We start from the raw sequence: 21,416 nt of genomic DNA on the forward strand, positions 1-21,416 counted from the left end.
ATGGGCACACACAGACGCTTACCCACACATAAAATACACACACTATTTTGCACTCACACACACACACGTTCAGACACACACACACTATATTATTACACACATCCCACTGACGACCCAATTAAGCGGATGGCTGGTTAGTGGGAGGTGTGGGAGTTGTGGGTCAAGGGTGAGCTCATGGTCACTGTGCCCCTGGTTAGAGAGAGTCCCTCACTGTAACGGTCTGTTGCTCTGCCACAGGCACCTCTCCAACCAGAGGAACCAACAGGGAGAGGATGGAGAGAGAGGGAGAGGTGAGTGGTAGGGGTGGAGAGAGATAAGGAGGGGGATAAAGATAAAGAGAGGGAAAGAGAAAGAGGACAGGAGAAAATGTGAGGGAAATAAAGAGAGGGCTAGAGGGAAAATAGGTGGAAAGTAGAGGAGAAAGAGGAGAGACTTATGATAGATCGAAGGAGCAGAGGTCAGATGAGGAAGAGAGAAGAGCAGCTTCAGTGATTAAAGGAAAGATGAAATGGAGGGCAGAGAATTGTAGAGGGGGGATTAGTGAAAGGTAGAGAGAGAGGGAAAACGTAGGTGGTGCAGCCTTAGGGATGGAGGGATTATTGATGGAGTGAAGTGCCCAGAAATGTGTGTGTGTGTGTGTGTGTGTGTGTGTGTGTGTGTGTGTGTGTGTGTGTGTGTGTGTGTGTGTGTGTGGGCTCAGGGGCCAGGTGAGAGTAGAGGGGCTAAACACTGTGATTGATTTACGGGGCCAGACCCCCCCCCACATCACAGGCCATTATTCACCAGAATACCACGCACACACACATACGAGATACATACACACAAACATGTACAACTGCTTCTGAATTCCCCTCAGACACACACACACACACACAGACACACACACTCTCCAAACACATACCAGATACATACACACAAACATGTACAACTGCTTCTGAATTCCCCTCACACACACACACACACACACACACACACACACACACACACACACACACACACACACACACACACACACACACACACACACACACACAGTTAATTATGTGCCTGCACACACACACTAATCCACTGCTAAACGTATTACTGTCCAGAAAGTATAACACAACCATTTGACTATTATTTAGCTGCTATTCAACCTCCTAAACACACACACACCATCCAAATGGATGCCGTTTTAACCACTCAACGTTTGCCATTTCAACCACCCAGCCACCACATCCTATAAACACATCATGGAGTTGTCCTCTTATAGACGAGCCACCACAACCCTACACTATATTCTGAGCAGCTGGGTTCTATATATCAAGTCAATCCAGACAGCTGGGTTCTATATATCAAGTCAATTCAGACAGCTGGGTTCTATATATCAAGTCAATCCAGACAGCTGAGTTCTATATATCAAGTCAATCTAGACAGCTGGGTTCTATATATCAAGTCAATTCAGACAGCTGGGTTCTATATATCAAGTCAATCCAGACAGCTGGGTTCTATATATCAAGTCAATTCAGACAGCTGGGTTCTATATATCAAGTCAATCTAGACAGCTGGGTTCTATATATCAAGTCAATCCAGACAGCTGGGTTCTATATATCAAGTCAATTCAGACAGCTGGGTTCTATATATCAAGTCAATCCAGACAGCTGAGTTCTATATATCAAGTCAATCTAGACAGCTGGGTTCTATATATCAAGTCAATCTAGACAGCTGAGTTCTATACATCAAGTCAATCCAGACATCTGGGTTCTATATATCAAGTCAATTCAGACAGCTGGGTTCTATATATCAAGTCAATTCAGACAGCTGGGTTCTATATATCAAGTCAATTCAGACAGCTGAGTTCTATATATCAAGTCAATCTAGACAGCTGGGTTCTATATATCAAGTAAATCCAGACAGCTGGGTTCTATATATCAAGTCAATTCAGACAGCTGGGTTCTATATATCAAGTCAATACAGACAGCTGGGTTCTATATATCAAGTCAATTCAGACAGCTGGGTTCTATATATCAAGTCAATCTAGACAGCTGGGTTCTATATATCAAGTCAATCCAGACAGCTGGGTTCTATATGTCAAGTCAATCCATACAAAGCATGACCGTGAAAATGATGCCAATTCAGTTTTATCCTGTGTCCCCTGTCCAGCCTATACCAATCAATCCCAGAAATCCCAGGCTCTCCACTCACTCACTCACTCACTCACTCACTCACTCACTCACTCACTCACTCACTCACTCACTCACTCACTCACTCACTCACTCACTCACTCACTCACTCACTCACTCACTCACTCACTCAACCACTCAACCACTCACTCAACCACGCACTATAACCTAGCCATTTTCTCAACCGATTAAAGCTAGTTAAAACCTGTTGGGGCTACAGGTTAGCAATGAACCCCGAGCCGGGATTGCTAACAAGGCTGGAAATTCAAAACATCAAAAATCTAATAATTTCAATTTCTCAAACAATCAACTATTTTACACAATTTAAATGATAAACATCTCCTTAATCTAACCACATTGTTCGATTTTCAAAGAGGCTTTACGGCAAAAGCATAAAGTTAGATTATGTTAGGACAGTACATAGCCACAAAAGTACAAACATCCATTTTCAATTCAAGGTCAGGCGTCACCAAAAGCAGAAACCAGCTTGAATTATGCACTAACTTTTGTCAATCTCCATCAGATGACACTCCTAGGACATTATGTTATACAATACATGCATTTTTTGTTCCATCAAGTTCATATTTATATCCAAAAACAGCATTTTACAGTAGCGTGAAATTCAGATTTTTTTCTTCTCTGAAATGCTTCCGGTGAACATAACAAAATTACTATTCGAAAACATTGGTAAATTATAATATTGTCATTCAAAGAATAATATATTATCATCTCGTAATTGCTACCGAATGGCCAGATCTCAAAATAACTTTACTGGGAAATCACATTTTGCAATAAACGGGGTGCTATGCTAAGAACAACAGGCTATGCTATACAGTTAGCATCATCTAAAATCGATAATAACATTGTAAATACCCCCTTACCTTTGATTATCTCCATCAGAAGGCAGGATCCCAGGTCCGGAAGGCATTCCAGGTCCGGAACAAATGTGGTTTCTTTTGACAAAGTTCATAATTTATGTCCAAATAACACCAAGTACTGCTCCCACAAAACGTGGTGGGGGGCTGGTAAAATCACGCCGAAAAGCTAAAAAAACCTAGTAAATAATCTATTTATGTTCGTTCAAACATGTCAAATGTTGTTTAGCATTAATCTTTTGGTCCATTTTTAACGTTAAACATCAGTAATATTTTCACACAACCTATCCTATGTCTAGATAAAAAATGATGACAAACTCACGTTTCTCAGATTTATGCGCAGGCGCCAAAAAATGAAGTGATGACATGTCAACTTCCTTATATTCTAATTTGCTCTCTGTTTATCATAGACGCTTCAAACAACTTTATAAAGATCGTTGACATCTAGTGGAAGCCGTAGGTGTTGCGAAATGAATCCTTTCTCACTATGGTATCTATAAAACAATGACACTAAATAGTACAGTCCCAAAATTCACATTTTTTTTTTGATCTATTTTTCACAGGTTTTTGCCTGCAATATGAGTTTTGTTATACTTACAGACACCATTCAAACTGTTTTAGAAAATTCAGAGTGTTTTCTATCCGAATGTGTTAATAATATGCATATCCTAGCTTCTGAGTTGGTGTAGGAGGCAGTTAAAAATGGGCACATATTTTTTTCAAAATGTCTCAATACTGCCCCCGAGCCCCAATAGGTTAAAGAAGGCGTTGTTGTACTCATTAACTCATTTCCGAACAGTGTGACGCTTGTCCTCATTTCCCTCTTCATTTGTTCATTTGCTTTGTTTTATCTGTTTACGACAAACGCTATCTTCATCCCCTCCTCCTTCGTTGAAAGGAAGATAAATATGCCTCTTTATCGGTTGTCCTGCCTGCCAGAGTGTTTTTAAGCACTGGAGCGGCTTCCCTTACTAATCTGAATGGAGAGACTGAGGGAAGCAATTTTAGCGTTCAACAGAGGGTTTAATAACAGCCTTGTTGCGGAGGATTCGGTTTCCCCTCTATAATTTGGTGGAAGGGAACTGTTATTTTTCTGTCTGCCCGGTTGCTGCCGTGCCAAACCTCAGTTCCTCCTTTCCCGAATTGGAGCGTTTGGTTGGTTGGGTCATATAGGATGGCTCCAGACAGACAGACAGACAGACAGACAGACAGACAGACAGACAGACAGACAGACAGACAGACAGACAGACAGACAGACAGACAGACAGACAGACAGACAGACAGACAGACAGACAGACAGACAAGACAGACAGACAGACAGACAGACAGACAGACAGACAGACAGACAGACAGACAGACAGACAGACAGACAGACAGACAGACAGACAGACAGACAGACAGACTCAGCCTTCTGAAGCCTCCATGGTTGAATTTGAATACTCTTGAACGGCTTATTTTTCTTAATACTGTACACTTTCCTTTATTTTCATGTAAACTATATATACTGCTCAAAAAAATAAAGGGAACACTTAAACAACACAATGTAACTCCAAGTCAATCACACTTCTGTGAAATCAAACTGTCCACTCAGGAAGCAACACTGATTGACAATAAATTTCACATGCTGTTGTGCAAATGGAATAGACAACAGGTAGAAATTATAGGCAATAAGCAAGACACCCCCAATAAAGGAGTGGTTCAGCAGGTGGGGACCACAGACCACTTCTCAGTTCCTATGCTTCCTGGCTGATGTTTTGGTCACTTTTGAATGCTGGCGGTGCTTTCACTCTAGTGGTAGCATGAGACGGAGTCTACAACCCACACAAGTGGCTCAGGTAGTGCAGCTCATCCAGGATGGCACATCAATGCGAGCTGTGGCTAGAAGGTTTGCTGTGTCTGTCAGCGTAGTGTCCAGATCAGGCGCTACCAGGAGACAGGCCAGTACATCAGGAGACGTGGAGGAGGCCGTAGGAGGGCAACAACCCAGCAGCAGGACCGCTACCTCCGCCTTTGTGCAAGGAGGAGCACTGCCAGAGCCCTGCAAAATGACCTCCAGCAGGCCACAAATGTGCATGTGTCTGCTCAAACGGTCAGAAACAGACTCCATGAGGGTGGTATGAGGCCCCGACGTCCACAGGTGGGGGTTGTGCTTACAGCCCAACACCGTGCAGGACGTTTGGCATTTGCCAGAGAACACCAAGATTGGCAAATTCGCCACTGGCGCCCTGTGCTCTTCACAGATGAATGCAGGTTCACACTGAGCACTTGACAGACGTGACAGAGTCTGGAGACGCCGTGGAGAACGTTCTGCTGCCTGCAACATCCTCCAGCATGACCGGTTTGGCGGTGGGTCAGTCATGGTGTGGGGTGGCATTTCTTTGGGGGGCCGCACAGCCCTCCATGTGCTCGCCAGAGGTAGCCTGACTGCCATTAGGTACCGAGATGAGATCCTCAGACCCCTTGTGAGATCATATGCTGGTGCGGTTGGCCCTGGGTTCCTCCTAATGCAAGACAATGCTAGACCTCATGTGGCTGGAGTGTGTCAGCAGTTCCTGCAAGAGGAAGGCATTGTTGCTATGGACTGGCCCGCCCGTTCCCCAGACCTGAATACAATTGAGCACATCTGGGACATCATGTCTCGCTCCATCCACCAACGCCACGTTGCACAACAGACTGTCCAGGAGTTGGCGGATGCTTTAGTCCAGGTCTTCGAGGAGATCCCTCAGGAGACCATCTGCCACCTCATCAGGAGCATGCCCAGGCGTTGTAGGGAGGTCATACAGGCACGTGGAGGCCACACACACTACTGAGCCTCATTTTGACTTGTTTTAAGGACATTACATCAAAGTTGGATCAGCCTGTAGTGTGGTTTTCCACTTAAATTTTGAGTGTGACTCCAAATCCAGACCTCCATGGGTTGATAAATTGGATTTCCATTGATTATTTTTGTGTGAATTTGTTGTCAGCACATTCAACTATGTAAAGAAAAAAGTATTTAATAAGATTATTTCTTTCATTCAGATCTAGGATGTGTTGTTTAAGTGTTCCCTTTATTTTTTTGAGCAGTGTATATAGACAAAAGTATGTGGACACCCCTTCAAATGAATGAGACCGCTGAGTGCTGAAGCACGTAGCGAGTAAAAATGGTCTGTTCTCGGTTGCAATACTGTCTACCGAGTTCCAAACTGACTCTGGAAGCAACATCAGCACAAGAACTGTTCGTCGGGAGCTTCATGAAATAGGTTTCCATGGCCGAGCAGCCGCACACAAGCCTAAGATCACCATGCGAATGCCAAGCGTCAGCTGGAGGGGTGTGTAACTCACAGCCATTGGACTATGGAGAAGTGGAAATGCGTTCTCTGGAGTGATGAATCATGCTTCACCATCTGGCAGTCTGACAGACAAATCTGGTTTTGTCGGATGCCAGGAGAATACTATCTGCCCTAATGCATAGTGCCAACAGTAAAGTTTGGTGCGGGAGGAATAATGGGCTATTTTTCATGGTTTGGGCTAGGCCCCTTAGTTCCAGTGAAGGGAAATCTTAACACTACAGCATAAAATGACATTCTAGACGATTCTGTATATCCAACTTTGTGGCAACAGTTTGGGGAAGGCCCTTTCCTGTTTCAGCATGACAATGCCCCCGTGCACAAAGCGAGGTCCATACAGAAATGGTTGGTCGAGATCGGTATGGAAGAACTTGACTGGCCTGCACAGAGCCCTGACCTCAAGCCCATCGAACACCATTGGGATGAATTGGAACACAGACTGCGAGCCAGGCCTAATCGCCCAACATCAGTGCCCAATCTCACTAATGCTCTTTTGACTGAATTGAAGCAAGACCCAGAAGCAATGTTCCAACATCTAGTGGAAAGCCTTCCCAGAAGAGTGGAGGCTGTTATAGCAGCATAGGGGGGACCAACTCCATATTAATGCCCATGATTTTGGACTGTGATGTATGACAAGCAGGTGTTCACATACTTTTAGTCATGTAGTGTATATTGCACTCCTCTAATGAGTGTAAAATCATCTGGTACGGATATGATGCTAATCAGCATACTGAGCCGTAAAAGCACTAGATTACTGTTAGCGGAAGTGAAGGGAAAGAGACAGGGAGTGTGGCTGTTTTTCATGTCTTCCTTCTGCACATCTTTTGAGGAAAGCTATTAGGACCACTTCACTGGAGTTCTAATGATTTAAGAGACAGATGATAGAGAGCTGAAAGTGTTTATTGTAACCCAATCACAAATAGGACACACATCTATGGTTGAGTGGTGGAGCGTTATAGCCTTAGTTGGTGCTGGGCTGAGGTCATGGCTTTATTAAACAGAGACGCCGGGGAGGAATCCCTTTGAGTCTGCACCTCGAGTACACTCACACACACATACGCTAGTACGCGCACTCACACACAACCACACTCACACAATCTCATTCATTCACACATCCTCATTCATATAGTATACACACAGGCATGCAGACAAGCAGACACATTCTCACATTCTCTTACCTTCATACACACGACACACACAGACACACATATAAATACACACATATAACATGCATACACGCATGCTTACATCGCACTTACAAATTACATTCCCACACTCTGAGCTGTGAGTTGGTATCCACGTGAGGCCAAAATGTCCATTTAAATCAATTAGGTAGCAGAGATGAGGCTGTGGTTTAATTACAGCCGGTCTTAGTGGTCTCATTTCAGACTAAGGCCCGTTCACGGCTGGAGCTCTGACACAGGCTCTGTTAATTCAGTCTTTCAGGGCTCTGTTAATTCAGTCTTTCAGGGCTCTGTTAATTCAGTCTTTCAGGGCTCTGTTAATTCAGTCTTTCAGGGCTCTGTTAACTCAGTCTTTCAGGGCTCTGTTAATTCAGTCTTTCAGGGCTCTGTTAACTCAGTCTTTCAGGGCTCTGTTAACTCAGTCTTTCAGGGCTCTGTTAATTCAGTCTTTCAGGGCTCTGTTAATTCAGTCTTTCAGGGCTCTGTTAATTCAGTCTTTCAGGGCTCTGTTAATTCAGTCTTTCAGGGCTCTGTTAACTCAGTCTTTCAGGGCTCTGTTAATTCAGTCTTTCAGGGCTCTGTTAATTCAGTCTTTCAGGGCTCTGTTAATTCAGTCTTTCAGCGCTCTGCTAATTCAGTCTTTCAGGGCTCTGTTAATTCAGTCTTTCAGGGCTCTGTTAATTCAGTCTTTCAGGGCTCTGTTAACTCAGTCTTTCAGGGCTCTGTTAATTCAGTCTTTCAGGGCTCTGTTAACTCAGTCTTTCAGGGCTCTGTTAATTCAGTCTTTCAGGGCTCTGTTAACTCAGTCTTTCAGGGCTCTGTTAATTCAGTCTTTCAGGGCTCTGTTAATTCAGTCTTTCAGGGCTCTGTTAACTCAGTCTTTCAGGGCTCTGTTAATTCAGTCTTTCAGGGCTCTGTTAACTCAGTCTTTCAGGGCTCTGTTAACTCAGTCTTTCAGGGCTCTGTTAACTCAGTCTTTCAGGGCTCTGTTAACTCAGTCTTTCAGGGCTCTGTTAACTCAGTCTTTCAGGGCTCTGTTAATTCAGTCTTTCAGGGCTCTGTTAATTCAGTCTTTCAGGGCTCTGTTAATTCAGTCTTTCAGGGCTCTGTTAATTCAGTCTTTCAGGGCTCTGTTAACTCAGTCTTTTAGGGCTCTGTTAATTCAGTCTTTCAGGGCTCTCTTGTTTACTGTCTCTTAATTGTTATTTGCAGGAAGAGGAGGAAATACTTCAGTCTGTCACAGTCCTGTTGGGTCTCTGTGAACCTAGTAATTACTCACAGATTGGTTGGAAGATACACACACAAACACACACACACACACACACACACACACACACACACACACACACACACACACACACACACACACACACACACACACACACACACACTTGTATTTGTGATCCGAGTGATTGTGCATGCCCGCTCCCTGTTAGATTATGTGTGTACGCTTTTGTGTGTAATGTTGTATTTGTGTGTAATGTTGTATTTGTGTGTGTTTGTCTATTTATGTATTCCCTGGCAGAGAGCCAGGAATCGTTCAGGTCATACACTCCCCACAGTACTGTCACACCCACAATTCAGTGTGCTTCCCTGTTTTTCACTATCCCAGACCCATACACCTTATTAAAAAGTAGGTTGGTGTGTGTGAGGTAGAGAGAGAAGAAGTGTGTGTGAGTGATTGAGTGAGAACGTTTGTGAAAGAGAAAAGAGAGCGAGAGATGAATAAACCAGTTCCCCCTCTGTCTCGAACATTTTCTGCTCTCTATCCCCCCCTCCTGGGCAGGCGGTAACACTGACAGCCTGTTTGACATAGAAAAGGGTGTGGGCACCATCATCATCGCTAAGCCACTGGACGCTGAGCAGCGCTCCTTCTACAACATGACTGTGGAGGTGACGGACGGGACCAACTCTGCAGCCACACAGGTAGCTGATGACACAGCATGTCATATCCCTATTTATTTATTCTCAGAAAGAGACAAATCTACTACCTGTATGTGTTGATTTTGGCTTGTGTAAGTTAACGCGGCGCTGTTAGTATTGTGTTCTGTAGCTTGCTACCACCTGAACACTCATAAATGCACCCTCACACACACCCTCAAAAAGTACATTATAAATCACATGCATGCTACCAATGTTTACTTTTGTAACCACAGACACAGACCTCGCCTTCATGGACAGACGCTACACTCTCATTTTGCCCAAGTACATTAGGTTTTTTACTTTTTTCATCAGCCACACGGCGAACGGTGATAACTAGCAGTGTAATTGTCTCTCTGACCCCCACGTCTAATTCCTCTGTTTGTACAGAGGACAATAGCCTCCCCTGTCCTGTTCTGCCATGTCCTGTCTTCTTCTGTTCCTTCGCACTGTTCAGGCTGTGATTGAACGTTCCAAACAAGATTGTTAGTATGCAAACTGAGCTAGTGTGAAGATTCTTTATCAGTCTCTGTTTGAGTTAGGAGTGCCATGTTCTATAGTGGGTTGGCCATTATACAGTATCATGATAGAGAAGGAGCCCATTTTAAATTGATAAGAAATATACCGATATATCTTATTACCCTTTCCTCTGTTAGAGGTCCTGGCATCTGCAATGTGTTCATTGTGTGTTAAATGCAGAAGTTGACTGTGGCAGAACAGGACACACACAGTAGAATGGATTAACATTTTTATAGAGCGGAAGGGATTGCGCTGACGTACGGAATGTGCTTGCAAGACACCTTATAATTTCCCTGTGACAGTCCGTACAACGCCTATGTCATTCTACCTGCTCCCTCCATTGTCATTTTCAGGGCCAGTGCTTTTCAATACCCAGACATTAGGCCTGCGAAACAGACACATTAATACATATCATTTTTACTCATAGGTCTGTCATGTTCCTATGGTGCATGGCATTCTTTCTGTAAAGCGTTCTGCGACTAGGTGTCAGGTAAAACTGGTTCCCTGGTGAAAAGGAGAGTGTGCTGATACTGATTAATATGAACACATTCACACATACATGTACTGTAGGTTTGGTTGACTTTTTCAGTTTCTCACATTATTTCCCGCCTCCCCCTCCCTCCTTCTTTCATCCCTCTCTCCCTCTCCCGCTGTTCGTTCAGAATGATAGCTGGAGGGAAATGCAGCTGAGCTTTACTGCTGTGTGCCCTGAAAGGGAGAGCCAACCCACTGGGAACAGAAGTCAATTCATTGAAATGACAACGTTGATTCAACCAGCGTGTGCCCAGTGAGAATCCTCATTAAGTACAGAGGTCTAATTGCTAGCTAGGGCACAGCCATAAACATCCTCTTTCACCTACTCTACTCTCTATTCATTCTGAGTAACTCCTTCTGTCTCAGTTGGTCCATTAGGCCAATGTTGCACCCTGCGTGAAGGTACCAGTTCACAATGTCCAAACCCCTGTGCTATTCATTCCAACACACACACACACACACACACACACACACACACACACACACACACACACACACACACACACACACACACACACACACACACACACACACACACACACACACACACACACACATCGTAAACAACTCACCTTCCCTGCCTACCAACACATACAGTCCCTACACACCCGTGCAAGATAATCTTGTGTAGCTCAGTTGGTAGAGCATGGTGCTTGCAGTGCCAGCATTGTGGGTTTGATTCCCATGGGGGACCAGTATGAAAAAGGTATTAAAATGTATTCACTCACTACTTCAAATCAAATTTTATTGGTCACATACACATATTTAGCAGATGTTATTGCGAGTGAAGCGAAATGCTCGCTCTGGATAAGAGCGTCTGCTAAATGACAAAAAAAATTGAAATGCAAGATGTGCTGACTAAATCCCTATGGGTGTACACACGTATCCTCCTGGCCCACACACCTGTACGACGTGCTGACAGTAGAGCCAGTCATGAGAGGCTGAGTTCCCTTCTTCAACATCACAGATGGAACGTCAGCGTGATGCCCAATGGGGGAAATCTCCACTGTTCACCGGCAGGAAGACAGCTGCTGCTTCTGTCTTATATTTAGCCTTCTCTGCCGTCGGCCTCTCAATACGCCTTACGCCCTTCTTACGCAACACAACAGCCTTTGTCACCGGCGGTGGGAATATGCTGATCTTGATTCACAAGGTTTCCATGAGTCATCAACCGTCAACACAGTACATGACACGCAACGCAACAAGCACGTCAGCAAACATGGCGTATATAAATACATTCTTGTGAATTTGCTATTCATTGTAAATGTTTATAGGCTTATGTAGCCAAATTGCATCTATGTTCGTATGCTATCCATTCATGGTTTTTATATGTTCTATTTATATCTGTAAATTAACCAATATATCAAGCCACACCCAGCCATGATTACAGACACCTGTGTGTCCTTTGAAATGATATAAACTAGTGACCTGCAGTGTTTGTCATTATACCCTGATGAAGACAGCTTGTCTGTCGAAACGTTGGTTATTTAAGCAATAAGGCACGAGGGGTTGTGGTATATGGCCAATTAGGGTTGCACATTTTGGGGAAAATTCAGAGGTGGAAACTTTCCGTGGGAATTAATAGGAATATATGGGAATTAATGGGAAAATATGGGAATTAACAGAAATATATGCAAATTAATATTAATACCATTAAATGTCGATGTTTTCTGCATTGGATATATTTACCATATCATATGTAGACAAAAACATTAACCTTTTACCTTAAGTAGACATAATTGCAAATGATTAAATCCTTCCAATAGAAATAAATAAAAAAATGTAGTTTCGAATTGAACTAATTAAATGAGTTGACTCTTCACATGGGATGATTTCACTGAACAACAAAAGAAAGGGAATATTGAATGATCCCCAATGATCCATCGCATCTCCTAAAAACGTTTTCATCATACATCTGTAAAATGATAGTCTAGAAACTAAAGCTTTGGTTGTCTTCCTCTCAGGCTTCCATGTCTTCTCCCTGGACCTCCTCAATGTCCACCTTTACTGTCACTTTCCAACCTTGTTGAGGATGGCTCGCTGTCAGGCTCAAAAGCCTCAAATTTGCCCCGATGGCCACCAATTTTTCAACCCTTGTATTGGTCAGCCTGTTACATGCTTTGGTGTGTGTGTTCCCAAACAAGGACCAGTTGCACTCTGAGGCGGCTGATGTTGGTGGGATTTGGAGGATGATGGAGGCAACAGGGGAAAGTATACTTCACCAGACTGCCAGGATACTTGCCCTCATCCAGGCCAAGGTGGCGAGACATGGTAGTGATGACACCATAGGTCTTGTTGATCTCTGCACCAGACAGGATGCTCTTTGCCAGCATACTTGGAGTCCAACATGAACGCTGCAGTGTGTATGGGATTCAGGCAGAAGTCTTCACGCTTTTTGATGTATTTCAGAACTGGAGTTTCCTCTGCTTGGAGCAACAGTGAAATGGGCAGGGCAGTACGGATTTCTTCTCTTACATCTGCAAGCTGAGTCTGAACATCAGACAGGATGGCATTGTCTCCCTCAATCCGTGCAATGGCTACTGCTATAGGTTTCAGGAGTTTCAGGCTGCTTACCACTCTCTCCCAAAATACATCATCCAGGAGGATCCTCTTGATGAGGCTGTCCATATCGGCAGACTGTGATATGGCCATTTCTTGGAGAGACTCCTTCCCCTCCAGGAGACTGTCAAACCCCAGCGGGTGTTGCTGGGCAGCTTCAATGTAGTGCTCTTATTCTTCTCACTTTAGATTACTGCTATAACTTGATGACCATTCACATATCTAACCAGTTCCTTCGCTCTCTTGCAGAGTTTTTCCATTGTTTTCAGTGCCATGATGTCCTTGAGGAGCAGATTCAATGCATGAGCAGCACAGCCAATGGGTGTGATGTGAGGGTAGGACTTCTGATTCAAGGAAGATCATGAGCTGTTGCAATCGAGAATTAGCTTAGCTGTACATGTGATGGAAAAATGCACTGTGCATGCAGAGGGTTGCAATTCCATTGAGTTTGTGGATAGTTTAACCAAAATATGCCACAAGACCTAGAATTGCCTTTTGTGTATCCCACAAAAAAGGTTCACTGTTATAAGCTAATTTTTTTGATGAATTTAAGCAAAATTCCCAGGCTTAACTTCCCACGGCTAAGGGCTGTTCTTAGGCACGGAGTGCCTGGACACAGCCCTTAGCCGTGGTATATCGGCCATATACCACAAACCCCTGAGGTGCCTGATTGCTTTTATAAACTGGTTACCAATGTAATTAGAGAAGTACAAATAAATGTTTTGTCATACCCGTGGCATACGGTCTGATATACCATAGCTGCCAGCCAATCAGCATTCAGGGCTAAAACCACCAAGCTTATAATAGGTTATTAAATCATTGCATCTGAGCTCCTAGAGTGTTCGGCTCTCCTTTTCTTTTTCAAGTATATAAATGCATGAACTGCAAAAACGTGTTATTACATAATAGTTGTGACAGACACGCGAATATGTACTGTATGACACGGAACTGAATACCAGTCAAAAGTTTGGACACACCTACTCATTCAAGGGTTTTTCTTTATTTTTACTACATTGTATAATAATAGTGAAGACATCAAAACTATGAAATAACACACATGGAATCATGTAGTAACCAAAAAAATGTTAAACAAATCTAAATATATTTTATATTTGAGATTCTTCAAAGAAGCCACCCTTTTCCTTGATGACAACTTTGCACACTCTTGGCATTCTCTCAACCAGCTTCACCTGGAATACTTTTCCAACAGTCTTGAAATACTTTTCCTTCACTCTGCGGTCCAACTCATCCCAAACCATCTCAATTAGGTTGAGGTCGGGTGATTGTGGAGGCCAGGTCATCGGATGCAGCACTCCATCACTCTCCTTGGTCAAATACCCTTACACAGCCTGGAGGTGTGTTGGGTCATTGTCCTGTTGAAAACCAAATGATAGTCCCATTAAGAGCAAACCACATGGTGTCACGGATTTCGTCGTGGTGTTGAAGGGAAGACCAAAATGCAGCGGGTATGTGGATACTCATTCGTTTAATGAAAATAATCGAAGCATCCACAGGAAAAACAAAACAATAAACAGTACTCACGACTAGACAGTGAGGCAGGCTCAATAAACGCAGTGCTCACAAACAATTACCCACAAACACACAGCCAAACACACCCTACTAATATAGGACTCCCAATCAAAGGCAACACAACACACCTGCCTTCAATTGGGAGTCCAGCCCAATTAACTCTACATAGAACAACCCAACCTAGACTGAACATAGACACACATACAGAACATAACTCCCTCTGCCACGCCCTGACCAAAACTTATACACTTACTCCCTCTGCTGGTCAGGACGTGACATTACCCCCCCCCCCCCCCTAAAGGTGCAGACCCCGAATGCACCTTCAAAAGAAAAACACAGAAAACCCAAAACAAACCCCCCAAAAATCCCCCTAACTACAGGGAGGGACGGGAGGGTGGCTGCCGTCAACGACGGCACTGTGCTACACCCCCCCTCCCCAACCCACCTATGTTGGAGGCGGCTCAGGTGCGGGACGTGGACCCTGCTCCACCCTCGTCGTCGCCCACTTCGGTAGCGCCCCTGGCGGCTCCGGAAGACTAGTAGGCGCACCTGACTTCGCCCGACTGGCGGGCGACTTTTGCCGTGAACGGCTGGCGGGTGTCTCTGGCTGATCCTGGCCGTCGGGCCACTCTGGCAGCTCCGGGCAGTCGGGCCACTCTGGCAGTTCCGGGCAGTCGGGCCACTCTGGCAGCTCCGGGCAGTCGGGCCACTCTGGCAGCTCCGGGCAGTCGGGCCACTCTGGCAGCTCCAGGCAGTCGGGCCACTCTGGCAGCTCCGGGCAGTCGGGCCACTCTGGCAGCTCCGGGCAGTCGGGCCACTCTGGCATCTCCGGGCAGTCGGGCCACTCTGGCATCTCCGGGCAGTCGGGCCACTCTGGCAGCTCCGGGCAGTCGGGCCACTCTGGCAGCTCCGGGCAGTTGGGCCACTCTGGCATCTCCGGGCAGTCGGGCCACTCTGGCATCTCCGGGCAGTCGGGCCGGGCAGTCTGGCAGCTCCTGACTGGTGGGTGGCTCTGGCAGCTCCTGACTGGCGGGCGGCTCTGACTTCGCCCGACTGGCGGGCGACTTTTGCCGTGAACGGCTGGCGGGTGTCTCTGGCTGATCCTGGCCGTCGGGCCACTCTGGCAGCTCCGGGCAGTCGGGCCACTCTGGCAGTTCCGGGCAGTCGGGCCACTCTGGCAGCTCCGGGCAGTCGGGCCACTCTGGCAGCTCCGGGCAGTCGGGCCACTCTGGCAGCTCCGGGCAGTCGGGCCACTCTGGCAGCTCCGGGCAGTCAGGCCACTCTGGCAGCTCCGGGCAGTCGGGCCACTCTGGCAGCTCCGGGCAGTCGGGCCACTCTGGCAGCTCCGGGCAGTCGGGCCACTCTGGCAGCTCCGGGCAGTCGGGCCACTCTGGCATCTCCGGGCAGTCGGGCCGGGCAGTCTGGCAGCTCCTGACTGGTGGGTGGCTCTGGCAGCTCCTGACTGGCGGGCGGCTCTGACTTCGCCTGACTGGCGGGCGACTTTTGCCGTGAACGGCTGGCGGGTGTCTCTGGCTGATCCTGGCCGTCGGGCCACTCTGGCAGCTCCGGGCAGTCGGGCCACTCTGGCAGTTCCGGGCAGTCGGGCCACTCTGGCAGCTCCGGGCAGTCGGGCCACTCTGGCAGCTCCGGGCAGTCGGGCCACTCTGGCAGCTCCGGGCAGTCGGGCCACTCTGGCAGCTCCGGGCAGTCGGGCCACTCTGGCAGCTCCGGGCTGTCGGGCCACTCTGGCAGCTCCGGGCAGTCGGGCCACTCTGGCAGCTCCGGGCAGTCGGGCCACTCTGGCAGCTCCGGGCAGTCAGGCCACTCTGGCAGCTCCGGGCTGTCGGGCCACTCTGGCAGCTCCGGGCAGTCGGGCCACTCTGGCAGCTCCGGGCAGTCGGGCCACTCTGGCAGCTCCGGGCAGTCGGGCCACTCTGGCAGCTCCGGGCAGTCGGGCCACTCTGGCATCTCCGGGCAGTCGGGCCACTCTGGCAGTTCCGGGCAGTCGGGCCACTCTGGCAGCTCCGGGCAGTCGGGCCACTCTGGCAGCTCCGGGCAGTCGGGCCACTCTGGCAGCTCCGGGCAGTCGGGCCACTCTGGCAGCTCCGGGCAGTCAGGCCACTCTGGCAGCTCCGGGCTGTCGGGCCACTCTGGCAGCTCCGGGCAGTCGGGCCACTCTGGCAGCTCCGGGCAGTCGGGCCACTCTGGCAGCTCCGGGCAGTCAGGCCACTCTGGCAGCTCCGGGCTGTCGGGCCACTCTGGCAGCTCCGGGCAGTCGGGCCACTCTGGCAGCTCCGGGCAGTCGGGCCACTCTGGCAGCTCCGGGCAGTCGGGCCACTCTGGCATCTCCGGGCAGTCGGGCCACTCTGGCATCTCCGGGCAGTCGGGCCGGGCAGTCTGGCAGCTCCTGACTGGTGGGTGGCTCTGGCAGCTCCTGACTGGCGGGCGGCTCTGGCGACTCCTGACTGGCGGGCGGCTCTGGCGACTCTTGACTGACGGGCAGCTCTGGCGACTCTTGACTGACGGGCAGGTCTGGCGACTCTTGACTGACGGGCAGGTCTGGCGACTCTTGACTGACGGGCAGGTCTGGCGACTCTTGACTGACGGGCAGGACTGGCGACTCTTGACTGACGGGCAGGTCTGGCGACTCTTGACTGACGGGCAGCTCTGGCGACTCTTGACTGACGGGCAGCTCTGGCGACTCTTGACTGACGGACAGCTCTGGCGACTCTTGACTGACGGACAGCTCTGGCGACTCTTGATGCGGGAGCTGGACTGACGCACTAGAAGCCTTGTGCGTGGGGCTGGTACCTCAAGACTAGTGCGTGTAACGGGAAACACCGGACCGTAGAGGCGCACTGGCGGTCTTAAGCGCAGAGTTGGCATCACCCCTGCTGGCTCGATGCCCACTTTCCCCTGGCACATGCGGGGTGCTGGTACTGAGCATACTGGCCTGAAAATACCAGGCCTTACCATAGCACCTACCCCAAAGACCTGTCCAGTCTGTTTACCTCTAAAAAGGGTACGGGGCACTGGCCTGGGTCTCCAGTCTTGCCCCGTCAAACAGCCCTTGTGCCCCCCCCTAAAAAATTATTGGGGGTGCCTCTCGGGCTCCCTTACCAGTCGTGTTCCCCAGTCCTCGCCAGAATTCTTCCGCTGCTTGGTGCTGGTTTGGTGGGTAATTCTGTCACAGATTTCGTCGTGGTGTTGAAGGGAAGACCAAAATGCAGCGGGTATGTGGATACTCATTCTTTTAATGAAAATAATCGAAGCATCCACAGGAAAAACAAAACAATAAACAGTACTCACGACTAGACAGTGTAACAAGCTCAATAAACGCAGTGCTCACAAACAATTACCCACAAACACACAGCCAAACACACCCTACTAATACAGGACTCCCAATCAAAGGCAACACAACACACCTGCCTTCAATTGGGAGTCCACCCCAATTAACTCTACATAGAACAACCCAACCTAAACTGAACATAGACACACATACAGAACATAACTCCCTCTGCCACGCCCTGACCAAAACTTATACACTTACTCCCTCTGCTGGTCAGGACGTGACACATGGGATGGCGTAGCACTACAGAATGCTGTGGTAGCCATGCTGGTTAAATGTGCCTTGAATTCTAAATAAATCACTGACAGTCACCAGCAAAGCACCCCCACACCTCCTCCTCCATGCTTCACGGTGTGAACCACACAAGTGGAGATCATCCATTCACCTACTCTGCGTCTCACAAAGACACGGAACCAGAAATCTCAAATTTGTACGCATCAGACCAAAGGACAGATTACCACCGGTCTAATGTCCATTGCTCATGTTTCTTGGCCAAAGCAAGTCTCTTCTTATTATTGGTATCCTTTAGTAGTGGTTTCTTTGCAGCAATTTGACCATGAAAGCCTGATTCATGCAGTCTCCTCTGAACAGGTGATGTTGAGATGTGTCTGTTACTAGAACTGTGTGAAGCAGAGAAGGGGCGGCAGGTATCCTAGTGGTTAGAGTGTTGGGCCAGTAACCGAAAGGTTGCTAGATCGAATCCCCAAGTTGAAGAGGTAAAAATGTGTCCTTCTGCCCCTGAATAAGGCAGTTAACAAACTGTTCCTAGGCTGTCATTGTAAATAAGAATTTGTTCCCAACTGTCTTGCCTAGTTTTATATATATATATATATATATATATATATATATATATATATATATATATATATATATATATATATTACATCATTTATTTAGGCTGCAATTTCTGAGGCTGGTAACTAATGAACTTATCCTCTGCAGCAGAGGTAAGTAACTCTGGGTCTTCCTTTCCTGTGGCGGTCCTCATGAGAGCCAGTTTCATCATTGCGCTTGATGGTTTTTGTGACTGCACTTGAAGAAACGTTTAAAGTTCTTGACATTTTCCGTATTGACTGACCTTCATGTCTTAAAGTAATGATGGACTGTTGTTTCTCTTTGCTTATTTGAGCTGTTCTTGCCATAATATGGACTTGGCCTTTTAACAAATAGGGCTGTATACCACCCCTACCTTGTCACAACACAATTGATTGGCATAAACGCATTAAGAAGGAAAGAAATTCCACAAATGAACTTTTAACAAGGCCCTCCTGTTAATTGAAATGCATTTCAGGTGACTACCTCATGAAGTTTGTTTAGAGAATGCCAAAAGTGTGAAAAGCTATCATCAAGGCAAAGGGTGGCTTCTTTGAAGAATCTCAAACATTAAATATATTTTGATTTGTTTATCACTTTGTTTGTTTGTTTGTTTGTTACATGATTCCATATGTGTTATTTTATAGTTTTGATGTCTTCACTATTATTCTACAATGTAGAAAATAGTAAATATAAAGAGTAGGTGTGTCCAAACGTATGGTACTGTATATGTTATGGCCTACCCTTCACTCCCACTGAAGACTGAAGACAAAACGCTTGTGTGTTGTAGTACTACGACATATTGGCCTAACCCTACCCACAACCCCCCTCTCTCCCTCTCCTTTTCAGGTCCACATCACAGTGTTGGACAACAACGACAACGCACCTGTCTTCTCCCAGCCCACCTATGACATCACCATCTCTGAGGACACACCCCCGGAGACGGAGGTGGTCCAGGTGTTAGCGTCGGACCGTGACGAGCGCCACCGTCTCACCTACTCCCTCCACAGCGCCATCGACCCCTCCAGCCTGCGTCTGTTCCGTATTGACCCCAACACTGGCACGATGTATACTACAGAGAGACTGGACCACGAGGCTAGAGCACAGCACATTCTCACTGTCATGGTAAGAGACTGATACCATTACTGTTATATCAAATATGGTTTGGTTATCTTGAATCAAATCAAATTGTATTAGTCACATGCACTGAATACAACAGGTGTAGACCTTACAGTGAAATGCTTACTTACAAGCCCCTAATCAACAATGCTGTTAAAAAAAAATATGGATAAGAATAAGAAATAAAAGTAACAAGTAATTAAAGAGCAGCAGTAAAATAACAATAGTGAGACTATATACAGGGGGGTACCGGTACAGAGTCAATCTCGTTGTAAGGGAGGATTCCATTTGTGTTATTTGGTCACATTCCCTTAAGATTCTGCATGAAAATCCCTCCGTTGGTCATGGATGTGTTGAAACTGTCAGAGGAGGAGTGAAAAGAAAAGAAGGGGAAAGGAGAAGAGAGCAGAGGAGAGCAGAGGAGAGGAGAAAGGACAGTAGAGATGTAGAGTGGGTCAAGAGCATTATCTTTATTCTAGCAGGTTAATATTCTAATGTAACTCAGCTCTCCTGCCAGAGACAGACTACTTCTATGTCTGTGTTCTCATTTTACCTGAACTCATCATTAAGCAGTTACACTAATTACTGAGAGCAATGAACCAACGTCTCACCCTCGTCAGGGGAATGAGACGGTTTAAGGAACCATGACCGCGTTTGTGTGTGTGTGTGTGTGTGTGTGTTGGGGAGAGCGATAAAAGGAATTTGCGAAAGAGAGATGTGAGAGTGATCTGACTGGAACTGTTTTGTGTTGGTTGGGAGAGTGTTAGGTGTATTTGTGTGTGTGTGTGTGTGTGTGGGGGGGGGGGGGTGGAGTCAGACTGTGTGTGTATTTAGTTCTGAAATGAATCATCCTCGTTCACTCTGTTTTACTTCCTTTCCTCTGGTTCAGTGGGTAGTAAACATAGGAAATGAATGCTCATCCTACCACTGTAGTTGTACTGTTTTCTCAAATCTCGAAAAATGTAATTATCGATCAAATGTAGTCATTTTGAATTTTATCATACCGCGTTGATAAGCGAGGTAGGAAAGTCTGCCTGACATTTGTTATGAGGGAAAATATTTCAGTTTTAGGCGGGCGCACTGATTTAATTTGGTGAAATCTACAGGTAGATAGTATCTTTAATATCGGCCATTCGGTGTGGCCATGACAGGGCCTGCTGTGCTGGAACCAGGTATGTTTGGGCATCTGTACATGTGTAGTATAGGCTACAATACGATCAGTAGCTCATCATTATAACATCTTCCTGCACAAAATAGATAAGAGGTCTAACAATATAAATATACATTGACTACACATAACCACTACAGAGTCTAAGATAACGGTTCAGAACAGACACAGACAGAACAAACAGAACAGACACAACAAACAGAACAGACACAACATACACAGACACAACAAACAGAACAGACACAACAAACAGAACAGACACAACATACACAGACAGAACAGACACAACAAACAGAACAGACACAACATACACAGACAGAACAGACAGAACAGACACAGACAGGCACAGACACAA

The 21,416-nt window shown here is 46.7% G+C and overlaps 1 protein-coding gene across 5 annotated transcripts in view; it reads left to right on the top strand.

Moving 5' to 3' along the window:
• LOC106581345 (protocadherin Fat 3) overlaps positions 1–21,416 on the top strand; it is a 409,058-nt gene that overhangs the window by 273,137 nt on the left and 114,505 nt on the right. For all 5 annotated transcript variants that reach the window (XM_045703949.2, XM_045703954.2, XM_082966726.1 and 2 more), the window contains 2 exons: positions 9,337–9,476; positions 19,624–19,899. In XM_045703949.2, coding sequence (XP_045559905.2) covers positions 9,337–9,476; positions 19,624–19,899 — 416 coding nt within the window. The remainder of the gene's footprint in view (positions 1–9,336; positions 9,477–19,623; positions 19,900–21,416) is intronic.

Source organism: Salmo salar, chromosome 20 (genome assembly GCF_965601325.2).
Source record: "Salmo salar chromosome 20, fSalSal1, whole genome shotgun sequence".
Classification (NCBI taxonomy): domain Eukaryota; kingdom Metazoa; phylum Chordata; class Actinopteri; order Salmoniformes; family Salmonidae; genus Salmo; species Salmo salar.